The sequence below is a fragment of the Hesperophylax consimilis genome, chromosome 1 (assembly GCF_061612785.1).
Source record: "Hesperophylax consimilis isolate HC1 chromosome 1, BYU_Hcon_1.0, whole genome shotgun sequence".
Taxonomy (NCBI): Eukaryota; Metazoa; Arthropoda; class Insecta; order Trichoptera; family Limnephilidae; genus Hesperophylax; species Hesperophylax consimilis.
This window is the reverse complement of record NC_142836.1, coordinates 35,877,145-35,897,402: the sequence shown is the minus strand read 5'-3', so window position 1 is coordinate 35,897,402 and position 20,258 is coordinate 35,877,145. Positions and strand designations below refer to the sequence as shown.

The 20,258-nt window shown below is 31.7% G+C and overlaps 1 protein-coding gene and 1 non-coding gene across 2 annotated transcripts in view; both read left to right on the top strand.

Annotated features, from left to right (window-relative positions):
* The first annotated feature begins 1,030 nt into the window (after nucleotides 1-1,030).
* The window catches only part of LOC149426785 (cell adhesion molecule 2-like), a 42,684-nt gene continuing 23,456 nt past the window's right edge, over nucleotides 1,031-20,258 (top strand). The window contains exon 1 of the mRNA XM_089638447.1: nucleotides 1,031-1,390. Coding sequence (XP_089494573.1) covers nucleotides 1,333-1,390 — 58 coding nt within the window. The 5' untranslated portion in view covers nucleotides 1,031-1,332. The remainder of the gene's footprint in view (nucleotides 1,391-20,258) is intronic.
* On the top strand, nucleotides 3,177-3,249 carry TRNAA-GGC (transfer RNA alanine (anticodon GGC)). The gene has a single exon. It is a non-coding gene; the product is annotated as a tRNA-Ala (tRNA).

Sequence of the window (20,258 nt, the reverse complement as noted above, 5' to 3'; positions counted from 1 at the left end):
AAATATACACACATTGGAAGACAGGCGTTAAATAAACGACCTTACTTTTTTATTCAAAATTCTAAACTCTAAATTCGACTGTTGCGAACTTTTGCAACTCATAAACTTACGAATATCTACAATAACAACACGACAAAATACACTATTCCTCTGCAACACACTTAAGCGCAATTACATTGCGAACTCCCCAATACAACGGTTTCACACTATGGGAAACCAATACTTAGGTGATGTCGATATATTTAATATTACGAATATAATACTTTGCAAATTTTGTGGATCACGTAAAAGATTTATTTCAACACTATTACTAAATGAAAGTTGTATTTTTGAAATCCAGTCAAATTGCTGTATGTTTTAAATTTTGTTCCTGTTCTTTTTATTTTTGTTTCTTGCATATATTATTTTTTAATGTAATTTTATTTTTATTATTTCTTTCTCATGTTTCAAAATTGTCTTTCATCAAAATTGTACCACCTACATGTAAAAGCCCTCTGGGCGTTAAAAATTAAAAATATTATAATGATTTATTTATCTATCTTTTAATTTAAAAATACATACATACGTATTTTAAAATCTTAACTTTTTTTCAAAGAAATATTCTGTATGCTTCAATATAAATAAAATATAATAATATGTTTTCAGGAAATGCATTAAATTTGTCTTTCATCGGAAGTGATAGTCGGTGTGAATTTTAAAATGCGTCCAAATTGTTTTATCTAGTGAGATACGTATTATCCAGACTCGGTTTCTGGCTTCCACAATTCGGCCGGAATTGAATTGTCCTAGCGGTAAATCGACTAGCTGCATGCTGCAGTAATAAATAATGGATTTGTAAGAAAGTCGGCATTTAGAGCTGGCGGGATGTAACCGGGACGGGGTCCTTTGCATCATTCCGCCTGTTGCCATAGTTTCCGCAATAAAACACTCTGGCGGCGCGGAGGAGCACTTCAGTGCGCAACTCGGAGCCCGACTCCCGACTCCCGACTTCTCTACTATGAACCGCGCCAGTTACGCGCCGACTTCTCGCTACAAACCGCGTTACGCCAACGCTGCGAACGTGCTACGAGCCCCTTTTATTATACGCACGTAGATTACGTTACGCGCGCTACTTATATTATCAAAATAATAACAAATCAAGAACTTTATTTACTTTCAACATCATCACCACCTAAAACATTGGCATTATATTAAAAACATCCATAACAATAATAAGTGCATTTATTAATTAGTTTTACTTTGAGTTTATATTTATGTACTGATCATTTACTTATAGAATGTGTTGGTGGATGTACATTATTTTTTAAGTTTGATGTGAATTGAAAACTTACAATGGGAGGTCTGAAATGGATATCGTCTGTTATAATAATAACCATAATACTTATACAAGGTAAGTAACCATTTATTTTATAGATTTGAACTTAACGTAATATTTTATAATACTTTTGCAATTTATAGTTTGAATAAAAATCCATTTTTCATTGAATGCTTTTTTGTGTAGGCTTATTTAAAATAGGACAGAAAAAGAATTTATATTGGAATGAAGTTAACATTTTTTTTTATGTAAATCTCAATTTAAAATCATGAATTAATATTGTTGAAATCAACCCAAAAAATGAGATTTGTTACTATCGATACGTCTATTTTTAAATAACCTTTAACACTCAAATAAAAAAATTAACTTTAAAAATTAAAGTTTAACTCAGGATTTTACCTTCTTTCCTAGGGACTGGATTCAACCTGGATCGGGTAGGATCGACATTTATTCCGTATATTAACTGCAATAATATCATCAGATTTCAGAAAAAAATGCGTATATGTCCGCGGTTTTTTGGTTTGAATGAGGATTGATCTTTATTTTCCAGGTACTGACTAAAATGAGTGAACCACGCCATCACTTAAGCCAAATCCTAATTGGATGGTGCTGAGATTTATTCACTAAAGTAACTGCTGTAAATTTTTATAATGTCATCCGATTTTAGAGAAAAGCGTGTGTGTGCGCGTGTGAGTGCGTGAGTGTCATTAAAAATTTATATAATGTATTGTCATCGACAGTGACTATCCGACGTGTTGTACCGGATCAGATGTCAGGAAGTAGGTAAATCTTCCAAGATTTGTATTATAGTGAAATTTAAATGGATGTATTTGAAAACGTACTTTATTATTTAAAAAAAAATTCTCGTATTCGAAAACTTTGGTCGTTAATTAATCAAATTTGATATCTCATTTCGATATTGATAACAAACAACATATCTAAATTTACATGGAATCAGTAATAGAGTGTACGGTGTATAATACTGACCTTTTTAGGAGGCATAACTCGAATTGTTCTGAAATGGATAATATAAGTCTGCATTCGCTGTGATAATTGAATTCCATCCGCCCGATTGCAAAACGAGCGTTTCGGGTTTTCGATCACCTCAATTATTTTACTAAAATTTTGTTTTGAGGATTGTTGTGTAATTCATTCATGAATATCCGTCGAAAGTTGTTTAAATCATATTTGTAAATGGATTTGGAATTTACAGACAGATTCGGACGGGTTTATTCATGGGCCGGTATCGGCTGTCAAGTTTTAACTCCATTATTTCAATAAACGATTCAGATTTTTTCACTGAAGCAGCAGTTATATCGTGTTCTGGATATGATTTAATAATTTTGAATGTTTGTTCCATCACTCACAAAAGCTAGCGCTGCATAAATGCATAGTTATTTGTTAACGCAGGTACCTACTTTAAAAAAAAAAATTTGTAGAAATGCAATATCTCAACCACAAGCAATACAAAAAATAACTATTATTTTATTATTTTTTTGGTAAACTAATGTTTAAGACAAGATTTTTTATGCATAGCACAAAGCGTAACAATCATTTTACAAGCAATAATTATTAGCCTAAAAATTAAAATATTTGTTACCCTTTGTGCTATGCATAAAAAATCTTGTCTTAAACATTAGTTTACCAAAAAAATAATAATTAATATTAGACAAGTTCAAGTATCTTCACCAAAAAATGTAGACAATTTGTCTCGACGCCATCTAGTGAGAGAGTTAGCACTTACAATGCGTTTCTCATATAAAATAAAGTTGGTTGTTTTCAGGTGAAAAAAAATGTAATAAGCATTAATTGTTAAATGAAACACTAGTATATATTGAATTATTTCGCGGATAAGAGATAAGCCGCCATAGCTCAGTGGTCAGAGCTGTCGACCGGCAATCGAAAGGACACGGGTTCAAGTCCCGTTGGCGTCATGTATCTTTTATCAGGAGATTTTTCAATGTGGATGAGTGTTTCAGGCTAATAATTATTGCTTATAAAATGATTGTTAACAATTATTTTATTCACCATACGTTACGAATTTATCATTTTGTTTAAATTTACCCTCCTTGCAATTTTTTTCCATGTAGTTGAAATATTTAATGTCTTGGAAGAGGATATTAATTATCGACCTACTTCCCGACAACCGATTGAGCTGAAACTTACTAGACTCGTTGTCGATGGAAACAACTTTCACACACACGCCTACATACATATTTTTTATGAATTTGGCTTAATTGATAGCGCGGTCCACTAATTTTAGTCAGTCTCTGAAGTGGAAGTTTCAAACCTCAGTAAAACCATTTTTTTAAGACATTTAAAAAATTTCACAGCATCTAAGAACCAATCCCTGAGGAGTAAGATTAAATCCTTAGTCAAAACAAACCAAAAAATATTTTATATTTTTAATTACATCTACAAAAATAGATGTTTTATAGTTTAAAAAAAACCTTTGTTATTTACGGGTTGACTTTTTCTTACTTAAAAAAGTGTTTTCCAATCCTCAACTCCGATGTTTGATTTACAACATAAACTGATCATTATATTACCACTTGTCCCATTCCCACGAACCATTAATTGATATTCATTATGTGTTTAATTAATTATTAATCAAACAAAATTTTCGAATCAAGTGAATATAATTTGTTTACATCTGGTAATATTAATTTTCTTGTAATAAGTATCGATTTTGTATTTCAAGTTCAGCTTCGGTATTAACTAATGAATTTCAGCAGCTAACGTAAACGAAACATGGTTATTTACACTACCCAAAACCAATTATGGATTTCCTTAAACTTCAAATTCTCAGCCTAAAAACTTGCTGTTTGTTTTTAGTTATTACTTATTAGGTACACAGCAAAACTAGAAGAAAAAATACAGAAAATATGGGGAAAGTTTTGAGGTAATTAAAACAAATAGGCTGAATTTTGAAGAGCCGGTTTTTAAGCAAACAAATGGATATTGTGATAGGTGGCAAAAGTTCCCATCCAATGGAACACGAAGGTTTTCTATGGAATCACGAAAATACATTATAATGTAGTAGATGTTCAATTTATTTAAATGTTGAAAATCTAATGAAAATGAAATATCTTATTTCGATTTGTTTTATTTACCCTGTTAAAATAGCCTTAGAAAGATATATCTTGGTTGGAGAGACTACAAAATTATGGTGACTATGACCATTCGTACAGGTTAGTCGTTATCGCAAACCAGTACACGAAAAATCAGAAGGTCATTATCAGAGGTCAGAAGGAAGTCATTATTCAGAAGTCAGAAGCCATTAAATCAGTTATCGTTGAATGAAATCGGTTGTTAGCACCTACAAATATCATGGAAATTTTAGTATCAAAAAGTTACTTTTAATAACTACAGAAATATTTAGTGAACTGATGTGAATAGCCAGAAATTTCCTAACCTTCTTCATTTTCTTCTTCACTTTCCTCAATTACGCAACAATCGCCAAAAAGGGATACCGCAGTGTTACTGGCTTCGGACTAGTGTTGGGTAGGACACGAAATCAGAATGAGTTTGCACGCGTTACTTAAACACTGAACTGAGGTTTTGGTGTTAATTTAAGTGTTGTTAGTGAAAATAAATAAAACCCTGACCTAACCCTGCCCCTCTCCTCCCCGCACTTCCACTCCATGACCCCCCCCCCTCCCTCCTCCTCCTATTTCCACTATTTCAAAATCTCCCTCAACGCCTACCCCTTAGGAGCAGTTGGGACACTTGCGCGGTGTTCAAATAATATATTTTATTTTTAAACTTAAACATGCAGACATCATAATCTTACTATAATTTAATATCACTTAACATTTGGTTTCCCGGGGGAAATTGATAATTTTTATTTAATTGAGTATTTTCAGAAATATTTGTTCAACCCCTGCAAAAGGGGTATATTTCGAAATAGGCCACTCAGAAATAAATAGTTTAATTCCTCGCCACTCGAGTAAGCCAATCTCTCCGGCACCTACTCAGTAATACTCAGCCGTCAAGCCGTTTCTTTGGCACCCACTTTACTACTTAAATTCATGGGCGATATCGTATCTATTTTATAACCTTCACGTAATCCAGGTTTTATTCGATATGCATAAAACTTTTACGTTTTTAAGATGACGTTGCATTGCATCGAGCTTGACATAGTTTCCCTCTCTTTTACCTACTTTTAAAAAATAAATCAAAATTTTGCACGCTCACACATGTAACATTGCAATTGAGATGGTTGACTTGGAAATAACTTTATATAATTTATGTGTATGTACTCACTATTGAACAAGTGCTTCATTTTTATTTACCCAATTCAGTTCCCACATAATCACATGAATTTTTTAAGGAAGCAAAAGGTGTTCTATAAATTATTGGTATGATTGCTTATTACAAGGGAAAAACGCTCTTCTCCTATTTTAGCGCATTTTTTATGGAATGTTATCTCAGTAGTGTAATACAAAAATGCTTTATTTTTCTCTAAGAATTTTCCCTTACCCATCAATAAAGCTGAATTGTGTGCATGTACAATCTAGATTACAAAGGATTTAACCCGAAACCTTAAGCCACTGATCATTTTTCTACAAACCAATCTAAAAACTGTAGTTATAATATTACAACTGTTAAAAACTGTCTGCTTACTTAGAATGCTATACAAAAAAAGCAATTACCAATAATTGGCATTTGTACAACATTTAAAGGTGTTGCGGGTTATGAAAAGGTTAGAACATGCAAAATAAACTGCAAAAAAATATTTCGTTTCAGACTTAAATCGTATCATATCATTATTGGGTGACCGGATAAATCATCACAATGATAATTCATCACGTCTTTAAAAAGTTATATAAAGTCATGAAAAGTTATGAAACAAAAACTTTATTAACTGGGTTAAGTAGGTTAGGTTAGGTTGATTTAAAAAAAAATCATCGTTTCTAATAACTTTATATCACTTTTTAAAAGTGTGTTGAATTGTCACTGCGTTGAATTATCATGGAACCCATTATTGTTAACTTATGTTAAGAACATAAATTATATTTAGGACAATAAGTTCCATAGTTAAATCATGACATTCTGTAATTGTCTCGTTCAGTTGAGGACAAAAAAATATTGTAACATGCTCGATTTAATTATGTAAAAATGGTATTTTTTGTTTTAAACTGCTATTTGTTTTGGTAATCCTTAAATTTAACTGTTTAGCACTTTTTACAAAGTGTACCGAGCTAATTGCTAAATTTTCGTGCAAAATTAATTACTCGCACTCTCATTATTCAGTTTTCACTCCCGTATCGCTTTTGAATATACATTGTAAGTAGGTAGATACCCAAACTAAGCCTTAAGCTCGTTACCAGTTAACAAATAAGTACCGCATAAAGTTGTAGGATTGATTACATCTCCATAAATTAGATATAATCACTATTCAAGCAATTTAAACAGGCATCCAAGTTCCTGATTGTATCAATGCGTAGGATCTGATGTTTTAACATTTCAGCGCACAATTCAACCAAAATGCTAAACAGTTCGTCCTGGTTACGAACCGCAAATAGCTGCACACTCTGTTATGCAAATCTTTTGTTTACCCACGGGACATTGTGGTCTTTGTCCGTCCGAGTAGCCACCCCAACTGTTCTTCTCTGGCCGCTGTAGCCGTAACCCAGTCCTAAGTATACAAACGGCTTTAATCCGTCTTATATTAAGAAATTTCTTACACTGAAAGATTAAATATACGATGTCAAAACAATAACATTAACATAAACCTGGGGCACCTTATTCTATGGGATAGTTTAATGCGCCTAAGTTCACTAATCCTGCTTACATAAAATATTCACCAGGAAACATTGTTGTCATACAAAGAACAAACCTCAATAAAAAGACAATATTACTAAATATTTGTATAGTACATAGACATATGAATATTAGTAGACCTGCCCTAAGTGATTAAAAGCGTATTATCCCCACTCCCCATACCGGTTCCATTGGAGCCGGCTGGGCTCGCGTATGGCCTCAAGTGAAATTTGAAAACGTGACGTCATCATTCTTGTGCGAACTATGGTCGAGGCATCATCGGTTCATTTTACGAAATAACACGGCAAAATTTTGACTTGTGATATGAAAACTTGTAAAAATAGATGTGAAAAAGAGAATAAACCCAATTGTCGTATTACATTCCATAAGTAAGCATTATTTTACTTTATTTTAAGCTTATTCACACCGTATTATATGGATCAGTTTTAGAAACATATACTATCACATCACAATGTAGCGATTCTCAAGTGTGCTCATCGTTGTTTACTGGGGTCAGTAAATTATGAAACATTTGTAAAAGTGTCTTAACTAAATACTCTGAAACTAACTACGACTCTGCAAACAGAAGAAATTTACTTTGCCGAATTTGGACTTCGCAAATTAGTTCATAACGTGGCGAGTAATTTGCGCTCCCATGTAAAAATGTCTATTCATTCAAAAGCAGATTTTACTTTTAAGAACTAAATGGTGATATTATAATGCGAGATGCCTATTTACTGTCAGATTGATTTATTGACGAATCACAGTCAGTTTAACCCCCTTCGTTCTTCAACAGTTGATTTTACCCCTCGCCATTATCTTCTCGTCTATTAATTCCTATGTCTGTGGTATAGTATGTTCCTGCCAACAACTTTAACACTGTTTTTTAATCCGTCATACTTAAGAGGAACGACTGCGCGGCCTTTTTCATAATAAACTTAATTTTGGATTTGAGGCCATATTACCAAAGAAAGAAACTGAACAATTATTTTTTCAATCTAAAGTTTTAGCAAATTTCTAGAACGGATATGTGCTATATTATATATTTTTGTTTTTAATATTGAAAAATGGGCAGTTAAAAAATTCAATTTAGCTTTATTTTATTTACTATTTGAAATTTTTGTGCGAGTTAATTGTTATTATAAAAAAATATTCTTACCCTATTTATAGAGTTTATATAATGATAAATAAAATTAAATCTAAAACTTTGGAAAAGCGACTTTTTGGGTAGAAATTTATATGTATGCTCCACAAAATTGTGTTCCAACGTAAATCGGTCGTTTGTGATATAAATTTACGCTATCAAAAGGTTTTTTTAAATAAAACTTATTTTTATTTTATATTTCATCATATTAGTAGAGTAAACAGAGTAATTTTTTTTTAAAATAATCATCATTAACTCTCAAATAATTGATAAACTTGCCTTTAAAATCATGAGAAATGTAATTCTTTGTTGGCCTATATCTAATAATTTAAACTACAAATAAATAAAGTAGCACATATTCCTACAAGATATTTAATATACCTTTAGATTAAAAAAATAACAGGACCATAAAATAATTATATAATCAAGTAAAAGACAGCAATATTTAGTTGAGAATAACAATTAAACCTAACAACGGGAATCTCAAAAAATATGTTACTTTCAGGTTTGTTTCCAGGCTTTCCAGGTTACCTTTGTCATTGAAATGGATTGCTCCAGTCCACAAAATAATTAAATTTTCACTTATTAAACAACCCGTGTTTCTTATTAAACTGTTATTCTTTCAGGCAATAGTTCCAGTTCTTGGAAAATCACGATTTTCTCCCGACTCCAAATGAACCCTGAGTTTCCATAAAGATTTTAATAAATTAAGTAGGAATAATAATATAGAATTTTTACAGATGTTGACCCTTTGCTTGTGAAAACCAATCAAATAAACCAAAATGCGCTATCGTTCCGGCTTTTTGTTGCATTATCGAAAAAAACTTTAAATAGCTCACTTAAACATTGAATACCATCGAACAATTATACTTTATACGCCCGTAGGTTCAACATTATTCCACGCGTCTAACCCGTAACCCGTTATATATTTAAATACCTACTGCGCGACATCTGTAAATATGCCAAAACCGTTCTCGTTTGAATCGACGAGTGGGTAAATAAGCACAATGAAAATAATTTTAATGTATTTTTAACGTCATATTGCTATTTTATTATAATTAATAATTAAAACTAGTTTATTCCGGAATGTGAGGAGGTCCGTGCAATCCCGCACTTCTTATATAACATTTATAGTAATAATACAATAATATTACAACAATATTACAATAATATTACAATGATATTAGGGTTATATACAGAAACAAAATAAAAATTAAAGACGTTATGCATCAGATTGACGGGGCCAACATCTTTCTCCAGTGTGCTGCAATGCTTGAGTCTGGAATCTGGCGGGATAGAATCATCCGTTTTCCTTATTACTCGTTTTCTTAAAAATGATTTTAAATATTAATTAATACAATGTATTATGAAACAGTATTAATACCTTGAAGTCATTGAAGTTGTCAATATCAATGGATAGACAGAATTTCTGCCTAATTGTATTGTTCCCTAAATAAACAACGCTCTTGTCTGTGGTTTATTTGTTCTCGAACCGCGTTTTGCATAGCCTCAATAAGTATGCAAAGTATCCCACCGTACCTAAATACATTTTACGAGTATACGATCCGTGAGCAGTACAAGCAAATAGCCAGGTCAAATTTCGCCCTGAATAAGTAAGTCGGGGGATAGACTGCGATATGTGTATGACGCTGTGAGAATTGAGAATTGATGATACAGAGAAAGATAACGTATTATATCTATATTCCTCCATCCAATACACGTTCTGATCATTTGCCTCCTTATATTCGGAAGGAAAGTTGGGATGGGGTTATTTTGGGTTTGTCAGTGTCTAGGTATTCAGATTAAGTTACGTGGCAAAGGTAAAGTGATGGTAATCAACATTTCGATCGAGCGTATTGACGAAAATTGTCCATTGGTTATAATTTAACCCATCCCATTTGATTATGTAGTTAAAATAATATATTTCTTTTGGTTTTTTGATTTATTTAACACAAAACAAATGATTTTTTTTTTGCATTTACAAAAAAATAACGAACGTAAGGAAGCAATGCATACTAGAATACACGTAAATATTAAAAAAAATATCGAGTTAAATTGTGGGGGCTCGAGGGAAGGCCTTCTAAGATAGCCGCCCTAAATTGTGGCGGCTCGGACGGAATGGATTTTAATCAAATAGTTGGTACAATTCAGAACCAAACATATTTTTCTGGAGAGAAGAAAATGTGAAAATTTTATGTATTTTTTAATTAAGGTTATCCTAGTTCTATTAGATTCAGAACCACACCTACTAAAACACTATCAACCAAGTCGCCAACCGGCGCTATTGAAACATTTTATTACAAATAACAATTGAGCAATCAACCTTGAAATTCCCGAGACAACGTATCAAAAACAAAACACAAACATACTGTTAAAAATTTTTTGGTGCCCATAAAAACTTCCGATTTTTGTCCGGGTTAAATCTTCCCCATAGGAAAAACAAAACCCTTCCACACACTTTTCCACAAATGATCATCTAGTCAATCAACATTATGCAAGTGCATTATATAAGCAAAATAAATACAAAACAATACAAGAACAACACGTCAACTAACCAGAGATCAAATGGGAAAATAATTCATCGACTCCAGATATTTTCATATCAGAGGATTCGGCTCGGTAGAACTTCTAACAGGGCCTATAAATCCTACTGATCCCTCAACATAAGTATTTAAAAAATATGATTAATAATAAAATTTTGATTTTTCATTAAAAATTGTAACACTAAAAACTACAAATGTAATAAAAATCTTATAAATAACGAAATAAATAATAAAATTCAAATAAATTGGACTTTCTGAACGTATCTTTGACGGCCGGCGTGGTCTAGTGGTATACGCTTTTGACTACAGATCCGAAGGTCGCGGGTTCGAACCCGGCGTGCGCAAATAAATTTTATTTGATTAATTTGTGTTATTTCACAATTAATTTAAAATAATTTAAAATAATATATAGTATATTTGCGGCACGTTCCAGAGTGGAAGATACTCTCAGTATCGCCCTGGTGTAAGACCACCATTCAGAATTGAAACGTCGCTTGAAATGGCTTTAGCCGTGTTTGGTGACCAGATCTGAATAGCCAGGTACTTCCCCACCTTCCTCTTCCCCATCTCCCTCCCCTCCCCAATACCCTCAGCCTCACAACATACCCCAATTGGGGATGCCATAGTCTCACTGGCTCCAGACGGGAGCAGTTGGGACTCTTGTGCGGTAATACAGTAAAAAAAAAAAAAAAAAAAAATCCGAAAATAAATCACAGTATTTGAAAAGTGATAAAATTCGCCTGGAAATTTTATTATTAGAAATAAACAATAAGTTTTGAAATCAAATACAAAAAGTTTTAAAAATGGCTCACATTCCGTTTAAAAAAAAAACATATTTTATTTTACAACTGTATTAAAAACTTTATTGCCACTTCACCACTCGTCCTTTTACTCGATTATTATTTATGTTTCAAATATGTCTCTCAAGTTGCGGTCGCAACCTTTAGTTTCATTTTCATTTTCATTATTCTATGATTAAAATCTATATTTGAATGTAAAGCTTGGTATTTTTTCTTTCTATCACCGTCTAGTTCATATTTCTAACTATGACGGCAAGGGAGACCCAGCGATTTCTGGACTTCTATGAGACTATATGAATTGTTCCGAAAAGCGGACAAATTTACTCTATGAATAATAGTTTCTGTTAAAAAAAACCGAACAAATTAGCCTGAGGAGTTGATTATGAAGCTTCACTCTCAATAATCATTTGCATTAGTGGCAGAGACAAGATATAAAATAAATAAATAAAATTTTAAAATAAGTGAATGACTTTTGGGTAATAGCACAATCTTATGAGAAGTAGGTAATATACAATTATTTTCGACCGGTGAGTGGCAGAGTTATAATCGTGTTTGGGTCCCACCAAGGCGTCGACGTTCAAGACTTCAATCACGACATAAGCAACATTTTCCGCTTATGTGGCGGTAGTAGAAGATTTTTAAATATTATCAGCTTATTCGTAACCCAGGAATGTTTGTCTTTCTTTTTAAAAAATATAAATAATCTAAATATATCAAGCTTACAAAAATTTTCATTCAACTTAAAAAATGCAGTATTTTGTTACAATTTATAAGCATTGCTTGTTACTTTTATTTTCGTATAACTGTGCCCGTTCAATTACGCTTACATTATACGCAGGTCCGCAGTCATATTATGATAGGCCATCTCAATAAACCGTTAGTTTACAATTCAACGATTCTGTGTTTCAACGTGCCATCACAATTTCAATTCCCGCAGATTGACTTTTCTTAACTTTTTCATTCTTCAAAACATTATTTCAGATTTCAGATACAACTAAAAATAGAAGTCATCGAATGTTTTTGGCAAATATATCAAACTAGCAAAAACGTTTTGAGCGATCGCTTGCCATAATGTGCCAAATTTATAGAATCTAAAAATATAAGATGGATTAATTGGCTTTAAACAATAGTAAGCAGTATCATATGTTTCCATGTTAATATTTTGAGGAATGGTAACCAATCGGATTCTATTCTTACAGAAATAGTATTCCAATCAGTTGAACAGTCTTATTCATATAAATAAACTGTCAACCTTGGTTATATTATTTTTCATAATAGATTGATAATATTTCCGTTATTAAATTGTTTATTTGTGGAATGTTTAATAGGTAAAGAGATACCTTTGTCCCATGTCCTTGCTTAAAATAACATTTTTTAGAACAAATAAAATACCATGTTTTCGTAATTGGAGTTTAAATTTGTTAATGTTTTATTTCTTCTGGTAATTCGAAAAAAAATTTTTTTTAAATTATTACGTACATCAACGACTTTCTTGCTTCATTTTTTTTCCTCGTCTCATGTGTGTATTTTTGTTGCCAGTTTTTAATTTTCTGAAAAATTCAATTTTTGTACTGCAATTAATTATTTTTTGCATTTAAAATAAAGCATTGAAGTACATAATTTATATAAATGACAAGATATTTAACTCCTTCAACATTTCCTTGATTTTTTCAGTATAATTCTACTGGCTCTATTTGTTTCATTAATTCATGTATATTTGTTAATTATATATAACTAATTAAAAAATATAATTCTGATACTGAAAAATAACTTACAAATTATCAATAAATTGAAATAAACCTTTTTTTACAATAGTCCACTTTTATTTTAATTTTGAGGCAAAAATACATGTTCAGAAATGAAAAATATTTTGCATTAAAATTCCACTCTGTGTCAATGGAATGAGAGGAAAGGAAAATATCGCTAATGAATTCTCCGACTCCCATTCTTTGGCAGGTGATCAGGGACCGGAAAAACTCGGAATATTAATTTGATTGTGGAAACTGGTGGATCGGTGTAGCACAACAACGGTGTAGTCGGAAAAGTAAAAACATCATTCGTTGCATAATTATTGTAAAAGGAATATTGTGTTCAGAGTTAGATCATTTTTAACCGACGAACAACAGTTTATAGTCAGGTCATATTCATTATAAATTTATTGAAACTTTATTTGTATACATACTATTTAGATTACTTAATTTTTTTTTAAATTAATAAGGGCCTCATGAATTTGGTTAATGTAAAAAAATACATTTACATCAGCGTTGCATTATTTCTAGATCTCTGCACTTATTTGTAATAGGTTATAAGATATGGTTTTATCACGCGTACGACTGAAGAATATAATTTAAACAGCATTTAGTCCACTGTCCCATATCTGCATTTCCACGCCTCACTGTTATACATCAGGGTAATTATCAGCATTCCACTGTAGACAGCTACCCTCCTTCCTTCTGAGAACTTTTTACTAGTTACTACCGAAGCAGAAGTATTTCATTTTTTTAGTGATCATTCTATCGAGTTTAGTGATTCTACTGTCGGATTATTTTAAAATTATTTGGGGTGCTGTGTGGAGGTTTTTCAATTAATGGAAGGAGAGGAAAGGGAAGGTAAAAGGTATGAGTGTTGAGTAGGAACCTGGGAATCAGTGTATCCAGTAGTGATGGAGAAACGATCAAGATTAAGAAAGTGGTGCTTAGATATTTGAACATGTAGAGCGGGTGAATAAAGAACAGAGTGTAAGGAGAATATATGACGCGAAAATGAATCGTAGAAGAAGTTGGGTTGTAGAATAAGGTTGTAGGTTGTAAAATAAGCACGGTGCATATCGCTTTTAAAATGTTTGGACTTTTCAGATACTTATCAGCGTAGTAAGATAGCAGCCTGTACAATGTAAATGCCTGTTGGAGCACTGACCTATTTAGAAAATGTAATATTACCAGAGATGTGCAAAATGGGTACCCAAAACCATTTGAAATGCAAAATGGAAATGGGTCAAAACTTTTCCATTTGAAAATGCAAAATGCAAAATGGTTTTTAGAAAAGCATTTAAAATGCAAAATGCAAAATACCTATTTTCAAAATGCATTGAAAATGCAAAATGGTTTCTCAGGTCAAACAATCAAATTAATTATAGAATTTTTAAACAATTTCGTCATTTAATAATGGACATCAATGTAGAACAAACATATTACATGATGGTAAATCCAAAAACACCACGACTACGGACCACAAAAAATTTGTGCGGGACTAATGTTGCCAACGTAAAAACATAGAAACTACCATCTAACATTTAATATTACAGCGTCATGGCCCCATGTTCAGTATTTGAATCAGTATTTTTTATAACAATTATTTTATAAGCAATAATTATTAGCCTGAAACACTCATCCACATTGAAAAATCTCCTGATAAAAGATACATGACGCCAACGGGACTTGAACCCGTGTCCTTTCGATTTCCGGTCGACCGCTCTGACCACTGAGCTATGGCGGCTTATCTCTTGTCCGCGAAATAATTCAATAGATACTAGTGTTTCATTCAACAATTACTGCTTGTTACATTTTTTCACCTGAAACAACCAATTTTATTTATTGTTTTGGTGTTTAATTCGTAGAACTCCATTTAACTTTTTAAATAAATTTAAAATAAATCAAATTTAATAATGTTATAATAATTATTAAGTTCTGCAAGTATTTCTGTTATTTTTACAGTTTTTTATTGTTTGATAGTGACAGTTTGATAATGGCCTCAAAAGCCGAAACAGCTGTCACATTAAAAACTGTAAAAATAACAGAAATACTTGCAGAACTTAATAATCATTACAACATTTTTAAATTTGATTTATTTTAAATTTATTTAAAAAAAAAAAAATGAAACGAACAACTTTATTTTGGTTTGGCTTTATTATAGTTGGCGTCATGTATCTTTTATCAGGAGATTTTTCAATGTGGATGAGTGTTTCAGGCTAATAATTATTGCTTATAAAATAATTGTTACCCTTTATGCTATGCATAAAAAATCTTGTCTTAAACATTAGTTTACTAAAAAAATAATAATTAGTATTTTTTGTAATGGTATCACTCAATTGCCAGGGCTCCTACCAGGGAGCAACTTGACAAATGTAAATTATCTCTCATAGCGAGGCTGAGGAACGACTGATATTTGGGGCTTATGAAAAAAATATGAGTGGAGATAGTAGGAGAATGTTGCAAAAAAGCATTTAAAATGGAAAATGCATTGAAAAAAGCATTTAAAATGCAAAATGCAAAATGGTTTTTAGAAAAGCATTTAAAATGCAAAATGGAAAATACCTATTTTGCATTTTGCATTTCCATTTTAAATGGATTTATTTGAAATAAAGCACATCTCTGAATATTACCGCTTAAAACATTATTTCTAACGAGATCTTGAGCATGATAATTTAATTGAATGTTGGTGTTTTAAATATTAGGCGTCGTTTTTTTCGACCTATTTATTTCATATAATAACTTTACACATTTTCAAACGTTATTTGATAATGTGGTCCTTACTGGCTTCCATTTTACAATTTAAGAAAATTATAAAATAATATGAAACAATAATGCGGCCCACAATACCGCGAAAGGGTCCGTTTATGAAAAAAAATGTAGAAAAAATACATTATAAAAGACAAAAGACGTTTACATACAAAATAAACAATATTAACGAAACGATCGAAAAAAGTATTTTTAAATTATTTTTAATTTCATTTTTTTTTATTACAGTGATGTTACGTAAGTAGATATGGTTATTATATATATATATATATATATATATATATATATATATATATATATTACATTATATCTTCAAAATTCACGATGTCCCATCGGTTCTATGGGGTAAAGACACCGTGCCTTGTGAATTTTATTTGTCTCTGTATAGCGAGATATACGTTTATGAATACAATTAAATATTTTTTGTATTATCTATAGTATTTTTTTTGTAAGTTTTACGTGTTTTAAATTAGTTTAATTATTTATTTCTTGCGTTAACGTAATCATAAATTTATCCCAGGCCTCTTCAACATTCTGTATTCGGTATATTTTTTTGCAGCCTATTAAATTCATGTGTATATATGTTACTTAGGTAACTAAAAATCTTCTACATACTTTTAACGTAATGATGTTATTAATTTTCAAGATGTGTGGCAGCGGCGTATCATGATAGTATAAATACGTCTCTAAAAATTAAAAAATTTCTTTTAATAAAAAAAATTTTTTCAAATCACATTTTTTTATATTTTTAATACTGTTATTTAAGGTGTATAGGTAATATAAATTAATGAATAATAGAATAAATTTAAAAAAAAAAACATAAACTGACTGATACAGACCAAATATTCAACAGCTGTCACGCACTAGATATACGCCAAGTATACGTTAAAACACTACTAAACTACATTTAAAAAAAAAAAAAAAACAAATTTCAACATACACAAGATATCACTAACAGACCAGTTAGACAAGCGTACAAAGAAAACATAAAAACAATAAATACAAGCTTTGAACAAAGCCACTATCAATACCATGCTATAAAAGCATTCAACAGTCGCAATAATATAAAAGCATTTGACGGCCGGCATAGTCCAGTGGTAACGCATTGGACTGCCATTCCGAAGGTCGCGGGTTCGAACCCGGCGTGCGCAAATAAATTTTATTTGATTAATTTGTGTTATTTCACAATTAATTAATTAAAATAATATATAGTATATTCGCGGCACGTTCCAGAGTGGAAGATACTACCAGTATCGCCCTGGTGTAAGACCACCATTCAGAATTGAAACGTTGCTCCAAATGGCTTTAGCCGTGTTTAGTTACTAGATCTGAATAGCCAGGTACTTCCCCACCTTCCTCTTTCCCTTCCCCACTTACCTTCAGCCTCACAACATCCCCCAATTGGGGATGCCATAGTCTCACTGGCTCCAGACGGGAGCAGTTGGGACTCTTGTGAGGTATTCACTATAAAAAATAAAAAAAGTCTAACACTTAAAAATAAAATTGAGGAAAACAAAAATAAATTGCGGCACAAATTTACAAAATGGATTAAAGAACAAAAAAAACAATATTACCAAAACTTCATAACATAAAATAAAAAAAACCTACACGCAAAACACAAAACCAATATAAAACACACATCACTCACAAACACACAAGAATATATTTTAAATGTATTATTTTTTCTTTAAATGTATATTATATTTTTATATTGTAAAATGAAGGCCTCAGCACGGGTAAGCCACCCAGTGAGGCCAACATTACTGGATAACTCTAAAATGTTAAAAATATTACCAAAATAAAAAAAAATATTACTTAACAAAACCATATAGCGAAATGCAAATAATTAATCCGTAAAAGATTAATTATTCAGAATTCATTCGCGTGAGACGAAATTGGTAATCGTGTTTTTATGTATTTAGATGGTACTTACAATAAAGAAATTTGTATTCTTGAAATAACGTGTTTTTAAAAGATGTAGATTTTTTTTCCGCTAAACAAACGTTGAGAGTAGAAACTGAGAAGGAAAGCGCTCAGAAAGAAAATATCCTTGTGAACATTATTAGAGTGAACAAAAGAACCCACGCTCTTAACTAGTAGAGTGAACACTATAAGCACAAAGTCGAGGAACTGGGAAAATAATTATTTCATACGAAAATAATCTTCCGTACCATGTAATCATAATAATATTATGTAATAGTTCTGTATAACTGATTTTTTCCGAAATGCCTCATTCCTTAAAAAAACAAAATCTCGGTTCTACCGATACATTTTACAAATCTTTGCACAATTTTTAACATTTATTATTCTAGTATTTTTATATCGAAATCCTGAAAAACCATATCTCTTTTTGGGGAAATGTCCTTGGTTTAGACGACGATAAATAGTTGCCAACATCTAAAATAGATTGACGAAAATGAAAGATTTTTTATGTTTTCTTATCTTCTCTTCCGATACAATGAGTGACCAACAAGAACGTATAAAAAGGTATACTGTTCAGTAGTTGTGTATATATTGATTATATGAATGAATTCTCATTGTATTCGATAGGCGTATTGGAAAATAAATGTATTGCAAAAGTCGGAACTCGACGTTATTATCCCGCAACTCGCAATTGTATCCGCTCTCTTCAAATGTGGTTTAGACGGGATACATTCGAACCATCTAGCAGATGAGATGTTTCCATTACAATAATTTGTGTCTCTTCGACTGGTGGTTTTCATTTTATTTATTTCAGTAGTATAAACTACAACGACACCACCAAGGTTGTAAGCTGGTCGGGTCCATAGATAAGGGTAGAAAATGAATTTGTAAAATTAGGAAATAAGAAACGCTGTTTTATTATCAAGTGAATAGATACTGAATAAAACTTAAAATTGATTATAAAAGATTGGCAGACCTAATATGTACGAATAAATCATTTATTTTGTTGAAGCTTGTTTATGTTTAACATTAAAGCATGTTTAGGATATAGAGGAAGTCGTGGAATTGGAAGTGGGGGGATTATGAATATAAATTTGTTGCTTTAGTTCAATACCTAAAAAAATACCCATTAAAAAAATATTGGTCGCTTTTTTAAATCATACTTCATATTCAGTACCTACGTTGTGTCGTTTTTTTTTGTCATAATCGCACAATCAAGAAAATTAAGAAAAAGTAACACGCGACCATTGTATTACTTTTATATTCATACATTTTATACCTTCATCTATATCTTTTTATAGGTAAATATATAAATAATTTGGTAGCAGTGGTCTGCAGTGACATTTTTCCGATATTTCTTTTTGAAGCCTGTTCGAGTTAAACCTGTTCAAAACTTGGACAGTGTAAAGTTTTCAGCTATAAAAATACCATGGAAGCTTTTTTATTTTGTAATATCGGAAAAAATGTTTAACAGTGACACTGCGCACCACTGGTATGCAGTCCATTATACACAACGTATTTTTCCGGAAATTTCACCAAGTCAACGGAAATACCTGTCTCTCCAGCGGCAAATTTCGTGCTGGAATTTTAATTTACTACTGGTTTGGAACTTAATTAAGTCACATACCAAGAAATGGAGCTGTTAAAATATTTAACAACGTAAATCAGCTTAGTCAGAAAATACTGCTAGCTATTAACGTTCTCGAACCTAAGCTTTTCGTTTATAAGGATGTTTTATTTTGGAAAAGCTCGTGCTTATAAACATAATAGTAATCACTATCAATATAACTTTGTTTTCTCATATTATAAGTTTTTTTTTTTTTTTTTTTATAGTATTACCGCACAAGAATCCCAACTGCTCCCGTCTGGAGCCAGTGAGACTATGGCATCCCCAATTGGGGTATTTTGTGAGGCTGAGGGTATTGGGGAGGGGAGGGAGATGGGGAAGAGGAAGGTGGGGAAGTACCTGGCTATTCAGATCTGGTCACCAAACACGGCTAAAGCCATTTCAAGCAACGTTTCAATTCTGAATGGTGGTCTTACACCAGGGCGATACTGAGAGTATCTTCCACTCTGGAACGTGCCGCAAATATACTATATATTATTTTAAATTAATTAATTGTGAAATAACACAAATTAATCAAATAAAATTTATTTGCGCACGCCGGGTTCGAACCCGCGACCTTCGGATCTGTAGTCAAAAGCGTATACCACTAGACCACGCCGGCCGTCAAGTATAAGTGTATAAGA